At 41.8% G+C, this 20,084-nt stretch overlaps 3 protein-coding genes across 3 annotated transcripts in view; all 3 read left to right on the top strand.

Annotated features, from left to right (window-relative positions):
• LOC122432820 (cytochrome P450 3A24-like) overlaps window positions 1-16,163 on the top strand; it is a 48,749-nt gene extending 32,586 nt beyond the window's left edge. The window contains exons 8-13 of the mRNA XM_043455040.1: window positions 744-871; window positions 2,119-2,185; window positions 7,404-7,564; window positions 10,771-10,997; window positions 13,371-13,533; window positions 15,950-16,163. Of these exons, the coding sequence (XP_043310975.1) occupies window positions 744-871; window positions 2,119-2,185; window positions 7,404-7,564; window positions 10,771-10,997; window positions 13,371-13,533; window positions 15,950-16,045 (842 nt within the window). The 3' untranslated portion in view covers window positions 16,046-16,163. The remainder of the gene's footprint in view (window positions 1-743; window positions 872-2,118; window positions 2,186-7,403; window positions 7,565-10,770; window positions 10,998-13,370; window positions 13,534-15,949) is intronic.
• A 188-nt stretch (window positions 16,164-16,351) lies between these two features.
• LOC122432891 lies at window positions 16,352-18,524 on the top strand. The gene has a single exon (XM_043455192.1). The coding sequence runs from the start codon at window positions 16,352-16,354 to the stop codon at window positions 16,766-16,768; it is 417 nt and encodes a 138-aa protein (XP_043311127.1). The 3' UTR covers window positions 16,769-18,524.
• Window positions 16,825-17,577, top strand: FAM220A (family with sequence similarity 220 member A). The gene has a single exon (XM_043455191.1). It carries the CDS (start codon window positions 16,825-16,827, stop codon window positions 17,575-17,577), a length of 753 nt encoding a protein of 250 aa, XP_043311126.1.
• Window positions 18,525-20,084: the final 1,560 nt, after the last annotated feature.

Genomic DNA, 20,084 nt, shown 5'->3' with positions numbered 1-20,084 from the left:
TTGGTTTCATCGAATATCTGTATTGTTTTTATTCCCTATTTCATTAGTTTCTGCTCTTGTCTTTATTACTTTCTTCTTTGTTCTAGCTTTAGCTTTAGTTTGTTCTTCTTCTTTTAGTGAGTTAGGGTGGAAAGTTAGGTTCATGACTTGAGATTTTTGTTCTTTTTAAAAGTAGACATTTATAGCCTTATAACTTTTCCATGAGCACTATTTTTCCTACATCCCATTCATTTTGGTAAGTAATGACTTCGTTTTTATTTATCTCAAAGTAATTTCTGGTTGTATTTTTTATATAGTATACAACTCATTGGTTATTTAGGAGTGTATTGTTTAATTTCCATGTATTGTTTAATTTCCATGTATTTGTGAGTTTCCCAATTTTTGTTATTGATTTTTAATTTAATTCCATTGTGGTTGAAAGACATAGACTGTTTTATTTATATCTTTAATTGTTTTTTGCACAAAATGCTTAATTAGAGTAGCAGATTATAGTGTGGTTTATCCAAAGAGACTCTAATCCAGTGATAAAAGACTATGAAGTTTAGGAATGTAATTCTGTTTCCTTGATCATTCCAAAAGTGGACTTGGCCTTGCTCAGTCATTGGCTTGGAAGTCTGAGCAAAGGTCATAGAAGGAGTGATTCTGGTATCTGACCCTGGTATCTTCCTGATTGATAGAGCAAATTATACTTGTTGTGTAATTTTTGAATTTTCACTGTGCTTTTCCTTCTCTTCTCTGTACAGTACTCTTTCCATTCCTTATCCCAATCCTTGAAGTATTAAATATCACCATATTTCCAAAAAGTATTGTGAATTTTTTCACAAAATCAATAAAAAGGATAAAAGAAAGTCGCCTCAAAGATAATCAAAAGGTAAAATCTGGTGGTGGTTACATGAGGGTGTTCACATTTTGAAAATTTGTTAACCTGTATATATATGATTTGTGTACTTCTCTGCATTTTTTAAAAGTTAGGTAGAGAAATATAGATTTTAGAACTGGGGAGTTATTAATATATCATTTTGGAGGGATGAGAAAGGTGGAAGTTGGGGAAGAAATAAAAAATGAGCCAGAGAGTGCTGTTTAAGTTTAATAGTAGGCATGCATATTAGTATGCATTGCATAAATATTATTGAGATAAAAGTGTTACCACTTCCATTCAATAAATTGTTAAAGGATAACAATTACTGTTTGAGAATGATTTTACCAATATTATAATTTCCCCACATGTTATACTGGTAAAGAATCACTCTGATTCCAAGACTCCTATTTTATAGATTGTGTTATGAATGGAAAGCCCCATCAAGCAGCTGGTGGAGTGAATTCTGTGTTAAATTGGAGCCCTCTCCTAGTCTGGCGTGGGCAGGCATCCTCTGGGCCATGAGGCTGCAAGCTCATTAACACAGGTTTGCCTCCATGAAGCCTGGAGGCCAGCACAAGGATGTCTGCAGGTCAGGGGGATGAGAGTTTTGTACCCAGGATGTCACTGAAGATTGTATAGAGTTTTTTTTTCCTTCTTTTTTTTTTTTTAAATTAGTTGGAGGCTAATTACTTCACAACATTTCAGTGGGTTTTGTCATACATTGATATGAATCAGCCATAGATTTACACGTATTCCCCATCCCGATCCCCCCTCCCACCTCCCTCTCCACCCGATTCCTCTGGGTCTTGAGAGGGCCAAGGCTTTGAAGATGCTTCCAAAAACACTGACAATGAACTTTGCAAATGTGAGGGGATTAATTTGTGTGATCATTCATTAAGAATTAAAATTGGAAGGAAAAAAAGGATCAAAATCATGGGCTTTTCCTGAGAAAACAGGTGTGACAGGAGAGACCAGAGGCAACTCTTTGGCAAAAATGCTATTTCAAAAGCCAGAGAAACCAAAGACCAGGGGGAGTGAGGACTAGAAAGTGGTTGGATTGATGGCTGGGTTTCTCTCTGGGAAATATCACACTCTCCAAGGTCTGTAGGTGAATGTTAGTTCATTATCTCAGGTAATACTAGCCAGAATTCTAATTTTTAAGGGGCCATATTCTCAGGAAAGAGGTTAAATACCGCACTCTTGATTTGTCTATGACTTACAAGTAACTTTCTAACATAGAAATTTCTTTCTGCTTACAGCCACGTGTGGACTTTCTTCAACTGATGATTAATTCCCAAAATTCCAAAGAAACAGACAATCATAAAGGTAACCAAGGAGAGCTTCAGAGGGGCCACAGTGGGGAGACACAGAGGTAGGGGGCAGTTCTGAAAATGTGCAGGAAGTTTTCTAGGCAGATGGGAATTTCTGCCAAATTGAAGAAAGACACTCGTGCAGAAAGAAAGAGTAGCTGTGGTATTTCCTAGAAGTTTGCAGGCACAACTTTGTTCAGAGCTTGAAGGGCAAGTGTAACAGGATGTCATGCCCAGAAGTCAGTTATGAAATGGATCACAACAGCTGAACTTCTGGGGAGCTTGGTTCCAATATCAATTCTCAGGCTCCTCCAGACCCACCAAGTCAGAACCTCTGTCTGAATATTTGCATCAAGGCTTCATCCCTGCATTCATCAGGGGGCACATTGCCCCAGTGTTGGTGACCTTAACTTGGAACACTTTTAAACTTGTGTTTACCAGCTTATTCTACTGTGAAGTGTAATTTTCCCCCTCTGTTATTAACACATAACTTCTGGGAGAAGCCTTTGAGACTGTAAATATTCTGTTCCTCTTCAAATTGTCACCCAATGGTTTTATCATTCATGGATGGTTTTTGACTGAAACCATTGTTACGATGATGGTTACAACATGATGTCTTTCTAAACCCTTCATTCTTCTGTATTTATGAGCTGATGTTCTTTCATAGGGAGAGCTCTCCATTCTCCCCCAGTCATTTATTTATTTATAGCAGTATATCTCATGTATAACTAACTTACTCTCTCACATCACTCTTCATTTTGATTTTCAAATTCTCTCAGGTTTGTCCACTGGAACCCTTTCAAGTAGGCACCTATATATATTATATATAAAATAAAATATATATAATATATATATTATTATACATATAATTATATAATATATAATAATTATATAATATATTTTATATATTTTATATAATATATAATTATATTAATTATATTATAAGTATATAATATATAATTATATAATATATATAATATTATATATTATATATTATTATATATAAAATTAAAATATATATATATATATATAACTTTTTTCTCCTGAAACATTTTTTCAATAGGCTATTTTTAGCAGAAGTTAAAAAGCAAAATTGAATGGATAATAAAGAGTTTCCCAATATACATTCTGCCCCCCACCTACATATAGCCTTCCTCAATATCAGAAGCCCATACTGGAGTGATACACTTGTTATAATCAATGAGCCTAAACTGATATATTATTATCACCCAAAGACAATAGCTCACACCTGGGTCCAATCTTGGCATTGTACATTCTATGGCTTTTGATCAATGTTTAATGGTGTGTGTCCACCACTGTCATATACAGAGTATCCTGTATCCTTTTATCATTGTCCAAGAACTTCCTCACTTCCTAATGCAGGACATTCCAGCTTTCTCTTCTATTTTCCCTGGAATAAGCCATTTCTCTAAGTAGTTCAGGTTCCATTTAGTGAGAAATGGTATTTAGAATCCAAACTCTGGGTTCTAGGAATGCTCATTGCTACCAGGGTTTTTTTGTTTTGTTTTTTGTTTTTTTGCTTCCAGATCCTCTCAGTCGACAACTTTCAGAACACCAACTATTTTTACACAGTGATGTAAAAATTAAAAAAAAAAAAAAGATTTCTGTATCTACTCCAAAACACTGATGCAAACCAGCTCTCTCTCACATACAAAAAGACCCTGGTGTTTTAATGCCATTACATGCATACTCCTAAATGGTTAATTTGAACCCATCAAGGGATTGATAACCATCTCACAAAAGTCTGGAATTTTATAAAATTGGTTCTTGAAAGCAGGTATAAACCTACTTCAGCACACTCTAAGTATATCTATAACTGTGTGGACACCTACTTCTATCATTCTATCTATCTATTATCATCTATCATTTTTTAAGTACATGATTCAATACAACTTTCTGTGATGAAGGAAATAATCTGTATCTGTTCAGTTCAATATACTGATCACTAGAAGTAAGTGTCTACTGAGGACATGACATGTGGCCAGTGCCCCTAGAACCTGAATGCTAAATTGCATTTAATTTTAATCAACTAAAATTTGAATAGTCACATATTAGACAGCACAGCTCTAGACTTTGAGTATTACGGGGTTTATATTAACTGGGGAAAGAATTTGATGGCTGAATTTATCCACAATATCATCACAGATATCATCATTGGAGAATTACAACCTTGTAGACCTTTATTACACTCATTTTATATTACTTTTATTATTAATTTCTTGGTTGGAGCAGATACCACATAGAGTTGAGTGCTCTAAGTAACAAATGTCCTACTACACCCATCAAATAGCTGAGAGCCTGAGCATACTTGGTCTCTTCAGAGAAAATGAAATTGGAGACGAGTGTATAATCACAGGGCTGTTTGGTAAGCATAAAGAAGAGCAGAGAGGGGGATGTATACTTAGAGGATGACCGTCAGACTAGGATGAATCAGCATTGCTAATTCTACTCTCTGGATCTTATTTTTCTAATTTTCACATTGGGCTCTATCCTTCCATGGATGCATTCTTACTTTTGCTATTTTAATGCAAATAATTAGACTAGGATCATCACAACTCTTCAAGTTTTTTGTTGATTTCTGTAGCTTCTATACATATCTCAAACATCCCCTTGAAGACATGTGCCACAGGTCTTGTATTACCTGATGCCTCTCAAGGGCATAATCTATGATTCTCAGGCTACATTGTGCACATACATCTCCACATCTCATGAAAGTTCAGATGTTGTATCCATTCTAGGATGTATTCCAGTTCTAGAATGGGATTTGAGAATCTGAATTTGTATTAGGCTTCCAGATCCTGCTTATGCTGCTGGTCCATGGACTACACTTTGAGTTGCAAGAGTTTATCTGTAGCCCATATTGTACTCTTATGTTCCTGTAAACAAGTTTTGATAAAATATAATTTAATTTCCCCTACCATATGGTCTGACTGGAAAAGGGAATGGCAAACCACTTCAGTATTCTTGCCTTGAGAACTCCGTGAACAGTATGAAAGAGCAAAAAGATATGACACTAAAATAGAGGAAAACAATAGAATGGGAAAGGCTAGATTCTCTTCAAGAAAATTAGGGATACCAGGGAATATTTCATGCAAAGATGGGCACAATAAAGAGCAGAAGTGGCATGGGTCTAACAGCAAAAAAGAAGATATTAAGAAGATGTGGCAAGAATACACAGAACTATACAAAAAAATATTTTCTAGACCCAGATAACCATGATGGTGAGATCACTCACCTAGAACCAGACATCCTGGTGTGTGATGTCACGTGGGGCTTAGGAAGCATCACTATGAACAAAGCTATTAGAACTGATGGAATTCCAGTTGAGCTATTTCAAATCCTCAAAGATTATGCTATTAAAGTGTTGCACTCAATGTGCCAGCAAATTTGGAAAACTCAGCAGTGGCAGTGACAGGACTGGAAAAAGTCAGTTTTCACTCCAATCCCAAAGAAAGGCAATGCCAAAGACTGCTCAAACTACTGCACAATTGCACCCATCTCATATGCTAGCAAAGTAATGCTCAAAATTCTCCAAGTGAGGCTTCAACCGTGCATGAACCATGAACTTCCAGATGTTCGAGCTGGATTTAGAAAAGGCAGAGGAACCAGATCAAATAGCTATCATCCATTGGATCATAGGAAAAGCTAGAGAGTTCTAGAAAAACATCTACTTCTGCTTTATTGACTACACCAAAGCCTTTGACTGTGTGGATCACAACAAACTGTGGAAAATTCTTAAAGAGATGGGAATACCAGACCACCTGACCTGTCTCCTGAGAAATCTGTCTGCAGGTCAAGAAGCAACAGTTAGAACTGGACATGGAACAACGGACTGGTTCCAAATTGGGAAAGGAACATGTCACGGCTGTATTTTGTCACCCTACTTATTTAACTTTTATGCAGAGTACATCATGTGAAATGCTGGGCTGGATGAAGCATAAGCTGAAATCAGGATTGCTGGGAGGAATCTCAGTAACCTCAGATATGCAGATGACACTACCCTTATGGCGGAAAGTGAAGAGGAACTAAAGAACTTCTTGAAAAAAGTGAAAGAGGAGAGTGAAAAAGCTGGCTTAAAACTCAGCATTCAAAAAATGAAGATCATGGCATTTGGTCCCATCACTTCATGACAAATAGATGGTGAAACAATGGAAACAGTGAGAGACTTTATTTTCTTTGGCTCCAGAATTACTGCAGATGGTGACTGCAGCCATGAAACTAAAAGACGCTTGCACCTTGGAAGAAAAGCTATGACCAACCTAGACAGCATATTAAAAAGCAGAGACATTACTTTGCCAACAAAGGTCCATCTAGTCAAAGCTATGGTTTTTCCAGTAGTCATGTATGGATGTGAGAGTTGGACTATAAAGAAATCTGAGCACCAAAGAATTGATGCTTTTGAACTGTGGTGTTGGAGAAGACTCTTGAGAGACCCTTAGACTGCAGTGAGATCAAACCAGTCCATCCTAAAGGGAATCAGTCCTGAATATTCATTGGAAGGACTGATGCTGAAGCTGAAGTTCCAATACGTTAGCCACCTGATGCAAAGAACTAACTCTTTAGAAAAGACCCTGATGAAGGCAGGAGGAGAAGGGGATGACAGAGGATGAGTGGTTGGATGGATCACTGACTCGATGGACATGAGTTTGAGCAAGCTCCTGGAGTCAGTGATGGACAGGGAGGCCTGGCATGCTGCAGTCCATGGGATTGCAAAGAGTCGGACATGATTGAGCGATTGAACTCAACTGACCATGTAGCTTTATTATTGTATCCTTAAAAAAAAAATCAAGCTGTGCCTTAACTAAAATAATTTAAAATATTCTAGGAGGAAAAGCTACTCCATTTTACTTGGAGCTAAAGTTCCTTTACAGTTCTCTAAAGGACACAATGATAACACTGTAGATGTCAGACAGAAGTGCTGTCTCTTGAAATTACCCAGCTTTGTTGGTGGGGGGTGGCATTGTCAGGAACAGAGGGCCAAGAATAGTATAGACTTGGAAAAAACTGGATCAAGACAGTTCTTGGCTTTTTCTTGGCTCTCTGAGGAAGACACAGGGTGGAAATCACTCTCAATTTGATTCTGAATTACTTTTACATGATTTCCCCTAGGGGTTTGAGAGTTTCACTGAAATATCTCATCATTTAAACTATGGTTTTTACAATGCCATGCTTTACCTAAAATGTCTTTACTTTTTTTTTTTTTTTTTTTTTAGCTCTCTCTGACCAAGAACTCTTGGCCCAAAGTATTATCTTTATTTTTGCTGGCTATGAGACCACTAGCAGTACTCTTTCCTTCCTTCTATATATTTTGGCCACTCACCCTGATGTCCAGCAGAAGCTGCAGGAGGAAATTGATGCAACTTTCCCCAATAAGGTGAGTGATGATACCCAGAGAGAGAGGGGGAAGGTGAAGCGTTAGCATGATTGTCTTCTCATCACTTCTTAGGAGATTTCTGCCAAAAGCATGAGCATCAAATCATTTGCCTCCTTTCCCAGGTGGTGCAGTGGGAAAAAATCCAATCCTTCTTCCAATGCAGGAGATGCGGGTTTGATACCTGGGTTGAGAAGATACCCTGGAGTCAGAAATGGCAACCCACTCCAGTATTCTTGCCTTGGAAATCCCATGGACAGAGGAGCCTGGTGGGCTACAGTTCATGGGATTGTAAAGAGTCAGAGAAGACTAAGTTATTGAGCACAGCACATTTAGGAAGGATCTAAAGGATACAAAGCAAAGGGAGAAAACATAAGTAGTTCGTGCTACTCACAGCAATATAAGTACTTTGAAAAAAGTGCTGGTCCTGTGGTGTCAGTTATCAGAATAATGCCAAGTAAAATTCACAGAACTTCAGTAGCATCTAGCAGTAACAATTTATTTCTCTGGTGTCTGCATTTGTTGTTCAGGCACTACATTGTGTCGGACTCTTTGTGACCCCATGGACTGCAGCACGCCAGGCTTCCCTGTCCCTCACTATCTCCCAGAGTTTGCCCAAGTTCATGGTGTCTGCATAGTTATCTGTTGATATTGGCTGGACTTGCTGTGGTCTGGGCTGTGGTCTGTGGTGGATCTAGGCTGGCCTTCGCTAAGTGGTTGTGTTGCAGGAAGGGGGACCCCTTCAAGGGCCTGAAACTGGGCTCTTGTCGAACACTCAGAAATGAATTGCCCGAGGAGACACATGTGCTAACAAAGCAAGAGATTTTGTTGGGAAAGGGCACCCGGGTGGAGAGCAGGAGGGTAAGGTAACCCAGGAGAACTGCTCTGTCTCATGGCTTGCAGTCTCGGGTTTTATGGTGATGGGATTAGTTCCCAGGTTGTCATTAGCCAATCATTCTGACTCAGAGTCCTTCCTGGTGGTACATTCCTTATTCAGCCAAGATGGATGCTAGAGAGAAGGATTCTGGGAGGTGGTTGGACATGTGGTGTCTCCTTTTGACCTTTCCTGAACTCTTCCGGTTGGTGGTGGCTGATTAGTTCCGTGTTCCTTACCAGGACCTTCTGTCGTAAAACAACTCATGCAAATGGTTACTATGGCACCTGGCCAGGGTGTGCGGTTTCAGTCATTGTGCTTCCCCTAACAGTTGGACTGACTCAGCTCCACACATGCTCCTCACATGTCTCAATCTCTACATGTTTGCTTCTCAGGGCAGCAGTAGATGTCATGAGCAAGAGGCCTAATCCCTAATCCCTTCAACCTTCAAAACTCTGCTAGCATCACGCATAGCCAATATTCCACTGGCTCAACGTGAGCCACCTGACCAACCTGAGTCAGAATGGGAGGGCATCGCAGAGTTAATGGCAAAGGGAATGAACAGAGGAAATGGTGGAGAATTGGGACCATTAATTCAATCTACTGCCCTGTGTAAACTTTAGACTAGGTGGAGCCTGGTGTACAAGAAAGGATATACGGTAGTAAACAGGACACGAGCATGAGACCTGACTGGTTTTGGACCAGTCTTACGACCTTTCAGAATCCTAGCTCCTTCGAATACTTTGTAGGGCCTGCATAAATTAGAGATGATGTTTCTTCTCTGGTAAACCCCATATTGGGATTCTTTTGATTACAAGAAGATCAAAAGGCCACTAACAGACCAAGGCTAGCTAAGGCATTGCATTCTCTCCTTTTTATAAGAATACTAATAATACTAGTACTATTGGCTGATATGTGCTTCTTACTTTATATGTCTGTTGTAAATACTTTCTATTTATAAATATGTTTAATTTTCAAGAAATTCTTTATTAGTCAGGAGAGGCTAGCTTATACCTCAGTAACAGACAAGCCCTGGGATCTCAGGGGCTTTCATAGCAAAGTTTTCCATCACCCACGTGTACACGCTGAACATGGATTGTTAGTGGAGGATGGAGTGGACAGCTCTGCTTCATAGAGTCACCCAGGAAAACTGGCTCAGAGCCTTCACCGTCTTATAATTGCCTTATCTGAAACATGAGGCCTTCTTGTCATCTGTGGAATAAGGAACTCAAGAGCTGCTTACTGGGTTTTCAACTGATTTGCCTCTGAACTGACATAATCGCCTAAGTTCACAGCCTGTTGGCAAGGGTGATTTGGCCGTAACCTCAAGTGGGCTGGGAAACATGGGGCCTACATGGATGCTGGGTGAGCAGTGAGTGTCTCTGCCACACAACCCTCTGGAGGGTCAGCTCCCTCTGTCTCCATGTGACACGTGAGAAACCTGAGCGACAGGGAGATGGAACACTTCCAGACACTAGTTGTGTACGTGGTGGTGATCAAGTCAAGCTGTGATCCACGGTGTTGGCTCCTGAGCCACTCTTACCCTCCACAATGTTGCTCCTTGACTACAACCCCACGTGACAGCCATGTATCACCCCCCAGTGGTCTCAGATCTCAGCCAAAACTGGAGTTCTTTGTGGTGTGCGGAGACCTGGCCCCTGGGGCTGCAACGGCTTGTTTAGACCTTCAGACCTTAGGGTCACACCTGTAGGAATAATAAGAGGCCCTTCTAGCAGCAGATGGTGGGGTTCTGATCCTTTTGTAACTTCCTTGTGTCTGAAATTGTGTTCTCATTCATACTCTTCATTTGCGGATTTGGTTCAGAAAGGAACTCGTTTCTCCCCAATTATTTATAGAGTTTTCATATATTGTTTCCAGACTGTATGTGTATAATGAAGAGAATGAGCAATCAGGAGTCTTCAACTAAGAACCTTCATGTTGAATAGGGGATTTGCTCTTTTATACATTCTTTCCTTGGTACAGATGTGTGGCCTCACTTTCAAAAAGAAACAGTGACTGTGGCCTATTTCACTTAAGAGCAAGTGTCCTAGTCTTGGTCATGTTTGTTCTCATGAGAGAGAAGATACACTCCATGATAACCTGTGGTGTTTCACAAACTAGAGAATTGTTCCAATGTTCTTCCATTGTCATGACTACTGCCCATCTCAATGGGTGTTGAGAGGTCAAATGACATGTAAAATGTCTATAAATGCTAATGTTCTTTACCAATTTAAATTATTCCCTGGAGTTCCTAACATTTCACTAGGCCTACATAGATGGAGATGAAGGTTAACCTGATATCTTAATTTATCAAAGTCTTTCTCTTTCTTCCCAGGTGCCTCCAACCTACGATGTCCTGGCACAGATGGAGTATCTTGACATGGTGGTGAATGAGATTCTCAGAATGTTCCCAATTGCTGTTAGAATTGATAGGTTCTGTAAGAAGGATGTGGAAATCCATGGGGTGTCCATTCCCAAAGGGACAACAGTGGCAGTGCCAATCTCCGTGCTTCACAGAGACCCACAGCTCTGGCCAGAGCCTGAGGAGTTCCATCCTGAAAGGTACAAGACTCCAGGGAAGGGGACCCCCTCTGATCCAGTTGCTCAGAGCGTATTCTGGCGACTCTCATTATGGGTAACAAATGTGTGACTATATAATCACTTTATTTTACACCTTTTTATTGTTAAATGTCTTTTCTTATTCCAAGAATATTTTTTGATTAAGTAATAATTAAAATTAAAATTAATAATAATTAAAATTTAAAATTTTACCAACTGTGAACTAGAAAAAAAAATTTTAGCTCTGTACATTCTCAATACCTTAAGCTTTGCTGTTGTTTAAACACTAAGTTGTGTCCGACTCTTTGCAACCTCATGGACTGTGTCCCACCAGTCTCCTCTGTCTGTGGGATTTTCCAGGCAAGAATACTGGAGTGGGTTACCATTTCCTTCTCTAGGAGATATTCCTGACCCAGGGATTGAACCCATATCTTGTGCATTGGCAAATGGATTTTTTTAACCTCTGAGCCATCATGGAAGCCCAGTAACTTAAGATGGGCCTCATTAATAGTGGAATGTAAATCCTGTGGACATTTTTCTATGCATATACCCATTGTCAGAATGGCATTATATATAGTCTAATTTTCAACTGCTTACTTTATTTAACAGTAAACTATAAACAACATTCTGTGTTTTTTAAATATATTTATATGTCTTGCATCTGCTATAATTCACTTAACAGCTATATTATTTTAGGTGTATTGGTTTTTATTCCTTAAAGTCTGTCGGTCTGTTCTCCTTAGTTCTTTGAATTCATCACTAACATTCCCATATTTCCATTGTTTTAAACATTGGCTGCTGTTTCCTCTATTATTATTGTGGGACTGTAGGCTGAGGACCTAGAGGTCTCATACCTGATGGTTCCAGCAGCCTCAGTGAGGATGGAGACACAGGTGCCCTCGTTCAGCCTGTGGCTGCAGACCTGAGTCAGCTCCCTTCTGCCTCAGTGTTTGGTGACCTTTCGGAGAGAAGTTCTCTGGTCTCTAGATGTCTAGACTTCCTCCTTTGAGGGGTTAATATTGTCTTCTGGGAATTCAGAGTCAGGGTCTGGTTTGGGCACAGATTGGACTCTGGAGAGAGTTGATGCTCTCCCATTTATTTTACGATGAGCAAGATTTGGATTGAACATTTTAGTGCACTAGCTGGATCTAGCCCTTTATGAGCCCCTGACTATAAACTCCCTGACAGCAGGGACTGTGTCTTGTTCACCCTGGTGTCCCTAGCCCTAGCATAACCTGTACATGTAACATTGTTGAAAGAAGAGTCAGAGTCCACCAAGTCCTCCGTCCTGGACCAGCGAACCTCAGTGTCTCTCTCAAGCTCAGCAGCTCCCCCTCCTGCAACCTCGGGAACCTGAAACCAGAGGCCATGCACTGTATTTCCCTTTGATTCATTCAGCCGTCAAGCAGAGATGTAGTGCTCACCTGTGGGTGGCAGGGACTGGGCCAGGGAGTGAGAAATCCAAATGTTAAAGCCCATTATTAAGAGTTTTGGACATATACAGTGTATATTCTATAGGCACATGTCTATGAATCACGTTTAATGTATCTGTTTGTGCCCATTCCCTGATCAACAGCCATCAACCAGGTCTGCACCACTCACATGATGCCCTTCGACTAATTCTCCATGCATCTGAAATCACATTGTCTGTAAATATTCCAGAATAGTCTCCAAAATAGGGACTCTAAAATACACAGAACCACAATGCCATTATTACTTACCCCAAATCCACATATTTTCTTAATATATTCAAGTATTGAGGAGTCAAATTTGAATTGAGCAAAGGTCTAACCATCAAGGACTTTATAGATTTGTGGAAATGATAGACACAGAAATCAGTGATTGAACCAGAGTAGAGTTGAGTCATATGCCCACATAAATCTATTGACTTCAACATCCTCTGTATGTGGGAGGAAGAGACACACATACACAAGAGAAGGGGAAGGGAAAACAATTGAAAACTAACAATTAAAATATTCAGAGACATTTCTCCTGCTTCCTTTGTCTCTGAGCACATGACCAATGTCAGTGTTTACAGAGGCAAGAACCCACTCTTCAGTCAGTCTCATTTCCTGTCTTTCAGAGCCTGAGCATGTCACCAACTTGAATGTAAATTTCATATTTAAAGATGCATTTTCTTTAATCATCCTTCATCTCATCTGCTCACCAGGACTGAAAGCTCCTGTGGGGTCTGGGGAATAGGAAGGCCCTGGGGCTTACCTTTCTGACAGCAAAATCACCACAGCAGGATTCAGTCATCTGCCCACAGGAGTCTCCCTTATGCTACTGGTTGAGGGTTTAAGTTGAAACCTCAGACCTGGAATTCCTGTGACTTTTCTGTTTCATTCACTTTTTCATCTACTGTTGTGGATCCAGGTTCAGTAAGAAGAACAAGGACAGCATAAATCCTTATGTATACCTGCCTTTTGGAGCTGGACCCCGAAATTGCATTGGCATGAGGTTTGCCATCATGAATATGAAACTTGCTGTCATCAGAGTCCTGCAGCACTTCTCCTTCAAACCTTGTAAAGAAACACAGGTCAGCAGTTCGTTCTGCATAGTGTTTTACTGAGAATTTTTTTGAGTGAGATGTATCTCTCTGTGTCTATAAGATTGTGATCTTTTCGGATAACAATTTAGTTTACTAGACAGAGAATCTGTTTGAAGCCATTTGTGACCTTTAATTGTCAACCATCCCTGGAGGGATAAGTCTGTGGCTTCATAAAGACCCAACTGTAAAGGTCATCTAGAGTCAGTGCAATTAGCATGACATGACTGTACAAAGTCAGTGAACTTGAGCAACTTTTAAAATTTGGTTTCATATCCACTGGAAGGAAGGAAAATGTTGTACAAAGTCATGAGAGCAGTGATGACCTTGTCATGGCTTTTCAGTGATGCCCTTCTCCATGGGAACTTACAGAAGCTCTCCTGACAGTGATTCTCAGCCACTATTTGTACAAAGAAATTACTGGGGAGCAATATCCCGATGCTGAGGTCATCTCAGCCTCTCTAAAATAATTCCCCCAGAGTGTGGTGTTGAGAGCACCCCCACTGATCCTCTGTGCAGCCACAGTGGTCCCTGAGTGAAAGCATTTCTGCCAGATGGGAAGGCTTCCCACAGCCCCTCACCTGCCAGGGATCCTGCTGCCATCCAGCTGGGCCCCCTTTACATTCTAACAATGACTGTGTGTCCTTCCTGTCCACCCTCCAGTCCGTTCTCCCCCTTCGAGTTCCAGTTCAGTCCCGAGCCCCTCCATGCAGCCTGCCCGTCCAGGCCAGAGCCCACTCTCCCCTCTGCTGTGTTTACAGGCACCACAGGCTGGCCTCATGGGGCCTACCACCTAACAATACTTTGTCCCTGAACCAGCCAGTTTGGTTCTTTTGTTTCCTTTGCACCTAAGAAGGTCTTTAACTCTGTCCCCTCATTTTATTCCTTCCATAAACACTCAATGGTGCCTTGATGTCATCAGGCAATGTTTAAGGAGTGACTTACAGTTGATTAGAGCTCTTGGACACAAATTTGGAACAGTTTCAACTTTAAAAATTTAACAAATATCATTTGTGTACTTGCTTGTTTTATGTGTCTCTGTGTGTGTCTATCTGTAGGAAAAATGCATACCATTTTAAAGTTTAAAATAACAATTTGTTGCAGTTATAGAAAGACCTGAAATCTCTCCACTGAGGAGCACACAGAACAGCTGCCATTGATTCTTGTCAAGCTCGGCCCTTTAATAAGTCTTATTTCTAGGAGCCACACATTTAACAGGCAGCAGCTCCCCTTGAGTAGCTTTCTTGGGGAAGAGGAGGACAGAGATGTTTCCATCTTACTTTCAGGCATCTGTGTGGTCATCCTGTAAGGGCAAGCACACAGGGGACTCAGCTCTGAGAGAAAGGGGGCCTCGGGCACACCTGGGAAAGGCAGATGCCCCCTGTAAGCTCCACCCAGTCCCCCACAGGCTGGAGCTTCTCCCTCCACAGACACTTACTTGTCCTTCAGTCAACTGAGGTTAGGTTCCCCCAACTCCCCACTCTGTTGGTTCCCCCAACACAGAGGAAGTGACTGGATGAGAAAGGGGCTAAAAATCTCAGACAAAACACTGTAGATCATCAGAAGTTCACCATTTGTACTACGCTTGGGAACCAAGGGATCTTTAAAAAAAAAAAAACAGGCATAATGCTTCATAGGCATAGTGCTCAGTCAATATTTTTGTGCAAAATGAATGATGGATGAATGCTTTCCCTATCCAGTCTTAACATAACTTACAAAGTACAGAGAATCAAAGATAAAGAGGGGAATCTGGATGCATGTGATCAAAAGGTACAAACTTCTGGTTATGATAAATAAGTACAGGGATATCACATAAAATGTGATGGTTATAGTTTTTAGACATTTTTAATATAATTAAAATAAAATTATAAAATTTTAGACCTAAATTTTAACATAAAATTATAGACATTTTTATGTAGTAGAAGAGAACAGATCCTAAAAGTGCTCATGAGAGGAAAACAGTATTTTTTATTTTTCTGTCTCTATGAGTTGATGGATGTTAACTAAACTTATTGTGGCTGTAATTTCATGATATATGTAAGTCAAATATTTATACCATAAATCATTTATATCTCAATAAGCTGGAATTAAAAAAAATATTAAGTGAATAATAAGGGAGTACTAGAAGTGACTTTGTGCCCATATATTTTATAACATGTTAAACAGACCAATTTTCTGAAAGTCATAATCAAAATTGAATCAAGGAAATATTGGCAGCCTGCCCCTCCCTATAGCTATTGAACACATTGAATTGGTAGGTTAAAAAAAAAATCAAAAATACACAATGCTAAAAGTAGCTGGTATATTGTTGTAAAGCATTATTGTCTGAAATGTATCTTGTCTACTTTGCTTCTCTTGTTGGCGGTGCTTCATTCATTGGTTCTCTTATGCTTGCTTAACTTTGCAGATCCCCTTGAAAATAACCAGTCAAGGACTTTTAAGACCAGAAAAACCTGTTGTTCTAAAGGTTGTGCCCAGAGATGGAACCATAAGTGGAGCCTGACTTTCCCTGAAGACCTGGGCTTTATTCTTCAAGGAGCTGTGTCCCAGAATTTCAGGGGGGTTGATTTACTTTGTAGTAAAACTCAGAAATAAAGATGGGCTTCATCTGTTGTACCTGCTGGATGACTAGGGTATCTGCACATTTGTTTAGCTTTCTCAGTATCTGTGTTTTTACATATTGTGTAACATGAAAGAGGTGACTAATGAGGGCTGGATACATACACTCAGCTTATCTGACTCTCAAATGACCATCTCCACCCACCCTCAGTTAGTAACATCTACTCCAGAGCACTGATCAAGAAAGAAAATGTCGGACTCCCCTCCCCGCGGCCAGCCCGCCTCGCCGCCGCCTCCTTCGCTCCCTCAGCGCGGGCCAGCGGCCGGGGCGGAGGTTCGGGGGCGTCGCGGCGCCGAGAGGGCGGGCGGCCGGGCTTCGGCGCGCCCGGCGGCCCGGGTCCAGCGGCCGGTCGGTGCGCTGCGGGCGGGCGGGCGGCGGCGGCGGCGGGCGCCGGTCTATATGGCGGCGGCTCTGTCGGGCCTGGCTGTCCGGCTCTCGCGCTCGGCCGCCGCCCGCTCTTATGGGGTCTTCTGCAAGGGGCTGACCCGCACGCTGCTCATCTTCTTCCACCTGGCCTGGCGCTTGCGCATCAACTTCCCCTACCTCTACATCGTGGCTTCCATGATGCTCAACGTCCGTCTGCAGGTTCATATTGAGATCCACTGAAGGCCTTCCGCGGACTGACAGGCGTGTCCTGGGGCTCAGGGTGTCAGAGACACAGCATGAGGGACGGACGCAGGCCTTTCTGCACCCACTTCGCGGAGGAGCAGGGAGCGGGTGCCGCCTCGGACAGAGCCTTGTGCAGAGAACTGTGGAGTGAGAGAAGGCAGGAGGGGAGCCCTCGGCCCGCAGATGGCGCTTCCCGGGTGAGGAGACCTGCGGTCGCTGCCCGGGGAGATCCACGAAACGGGGAGTCGTCACTGGAAACAGAGCTTGACCTGCGTGGGGCCAGCCCCTTGCTTTGCGGTGGCCTCGAAGCACTTCCACGGTGGCAAGAACCAGTACAAAGAAGTTCAGCCTCAGCTGCCGCGCAGAGCGACGCTGCGGGTCTGTCCTCGGCTCCTGCAGGGGCGCGGTGTGCGGGGCAGGCCCGAGGCGCTGGGGAGGCTCCGGGGATGGACTGGCCATGGGCAGCGCCCATGCCCACTGGCGGCCACAGAGGACGGAGCCACGGCGGAGAGCCCTGGGGGTCCAGACTGCTGGGCCGACAGAGAGGGTCCACAAAGGGGGATTCTGAGGATGATCGGCCCCGTGCTTTCCTAGAGAAGCTGGACTCTGCGTTGGCACCCTCTTGCCTGCGAGCCATCCTGCTGCACGCACATCCCCTAATATTCTTGAATGATGAGATGAAAAGTGTTTTCCCTGACCATTCAGAGCCAAGAGTAGAATACAAGAAAATGCTTTCATGGGAAGAAAGCACCTCAGATGATCTGCAGATAACAGTGGCGTCACTGGCTCCACAAGCTTTTGAATGAGCAAATCTGCTGTGCCAAGGTTAAGGTACAGGCAGAACAATAAAAATAGCGAGACTAAGCGCTCTCCTCAAATGCTTTCTTTTGCGTTAACTCTGGGCACACACGGCGCGGCAGTGAACCTCTGCTTTGATTCGTGTGACCAGACAGACTTAAAGTCAGTGGGACTTAAACCCACAGAAAGCTGGCTGATACAGAAGGAAATCTCCGTGCTTGAGAGACATTAAGGATTGGGAAGCCATGCCAAGGAGGTTATTGATATTACCTTATACACCTATCAGACTAGAATCAAAGATGTAACAGCAAGTTTTAAGTTTACCTTCAGCACCCATCCAGCAGGGCTGCCGTCCCAGGCACTATCTCTCCAGCCTGTTCTCTGACCATCTGACGAGAGTAGATACTTGTAAAAGTCAACCCTGCTGGGCTTGGTCTGAGCCAGGCCAAGTTGATGGTAAGCTGTTGTTATTTCTGTGTTTTGTAGAATAATTTGAGCAAAAAGCTGATGTCTTTTCTCACATCCCTTTCCTTACACTTGACATGCAATTTACATGGAGGCCCTACGGTGAAAGTTGCAATATTAACATTACCTTTAGATAACCCTTCCTCAAACTAGGAACCCTGGCAGTGTTACCCACAATAAAAAATGAGCTCCACTGGAGCTCAGTCTAGAGAAAAAAAAAGCAAGTATTTCCCCTTATAGAAGGTCTCCAGTTTCTAGGAGTTGAGAGATCTCCTACACTAATTTTTTCTGAGATAACTCCTTTTGCCGTGTGTTGATGACTTCGATAAAAGGCACTGAAGAGCAGAAGTTTCTAAGGAGTCCCAGAGTAAGACGTCCCCATTTTCGGAATTATTGACTGCATATATCAGTTTGTATTGTGTGCTAAATTACTCTGCCGTGTGCTATGTTAGTGTTCTGGGGAAATGAAAAATAAAACCTGTTCTTTAGCATAATAAATGTCTTATTTTACGTGTGTAAAAAAAAAAAAAGAAAGAAAATGTCTCAACAGTTTTATCAGCAAATTAATGAAAACAAGAATTATTGTGGTGGCTGAAGTTCTGACATTTATTTGTATATCACAGGTTTTATTTTATATATCCCAAATCAAATATTCTATTGAGCAGCTCTATAACAATTCTTTACAAAAGTGTTATATGATACTTTTAATACATCCTGCACTTTAGGGGGAATGTGTACAACTGAGTCAGGGAGAGTCACAATCCCTGGTGGATGGGGACTTTTTCAAAACTGCTGTTTGTTATGTTACATGGGTAAGAATTAATCCACAGTGATTTTGCCCATTTCTTAGAGAGTATATTCACAGTTTAAATCTATGTTTTTTGAGCACATATTTTATATAACAACAGACACACATATACTATTAGCTTTGATTAAAAAATTTCATCCCATCTCCCCTGATATTTCTAGAAGGCAGGAAACAGGTTTTCTTGAAGCATCTTTGTATTCCACCCTCAACTCCCAACTGTCTTAACACAATGAACATGGAATAAAAGATGGTTGGTTGGTCAGTTGATTGGGGAGAACGGCTACAAGCACTGGTCACTTTCAGTTGATACCAGAAGCTGCACACAGTCCTTCCTTTCCCATTTCTGCCCCTCCCATCCACAACCCATTCATTGCTAGTGTTTTCCTCGATAGTCCAGTCCTAAAGTCATTGAGGGAGCACAGACGATGGGCAGCCTTACATTCAGGGTGTGGGCAGAGAAGGGGGGCTTAGTGGCTCCGAGCTGTAGACTGCGTAGAGAGGGGAAAGTATCCACAGAAACAGCAGCCTGGCATGAGTGTGGGAGCATAGGCTAGGAGAAAGGAGTGTCCACCCTGAAGAGTGGTCTGGCCAGGGCAGAGCCTAAATAGGGTGTGGAGGTCTGAGGAGGACGAGGAGGGCACCATGAGTAGAAAGGGGTTTGAGTGGCAATAGCTACATAAAGGGGGATTGATCAAGTGAATAAATATATTATGGATAATGCTACTGTAGAAGAGCAGAGAAATAGCTCCAGAAGGAATGAAGAGGCTGAGCCAAAGCAGAAATAACACCCAGTTGTGTATGTGTTTGGTGGTGGAAGTAAAGTCCAATGCTGTAAAGAACAATATTGCATAGGAACTTGGAATGTTAGATCCATGAATCAAGGTAAATTGAAAGTGGTCAAACAGGAGATGGCAAGAGTGAACATCAACATTTTAGGAGTCAGTGAACTAAAATGGACAGGAATGGGTAAATTTAATTCAGATGACCATTGTATCTACTACTGTGGGCAAGAAGCCCTTAGAAGAAACAGAATAGCCCCCATAGTCAACAGAAGAGTCTGAAATGCAGTACTTTGGTAAAATCTCAAAAATGGTGGAATGACTTCAGTTCATTTCCAAGGCAAACCATTCAGTATCACAGTAATCCAAGTCTCTGGCCCAACCATTAATGCCAAAGAATCTGAAGTTGAAGATTTCTGTGAAGACCTATAAGACCTTCTAGAACTAACTCCAAAACACCAGT

The sequence above is a fragment of the Cervus canadensis genome, chromosome 32 (genome assembly GCF_019320065.1).
Source record: "Cervus canadensis isolate Bull #8, Minnesota chromosome 32, ASM1932006v1, whole genome shotgun sequence".
Classification (NCBI taxonomy): Eukaryota; Metazoa; Chordata; class Mammalia; order Artiodactyla; family Cervidae; genus Cervus; species Cervus canadensis.
The sequence above is the reverse complement of the archived record's forward strand: the minus strand, read 5'-3'. Positions and strand labels throughout refer to the sequence as shown.

Excerpts from the sequence above, each read along its gene's own strand:
- FAM220A (XM_043455191.1), top strand. The coding sequence starts at position 16,825 with ATGAGGGACGGACGCAGGCCTTTCTGCACCCACTTCGCGGAGGAGCAG.
- LOC122432891 (XM_043455192.1), top strand. The coding sequence starts at position 16,352 with ATGTCGGACTCCCCTCCCCGCGGCCAGCCCGCCTCGCCGCCGCCTCCT.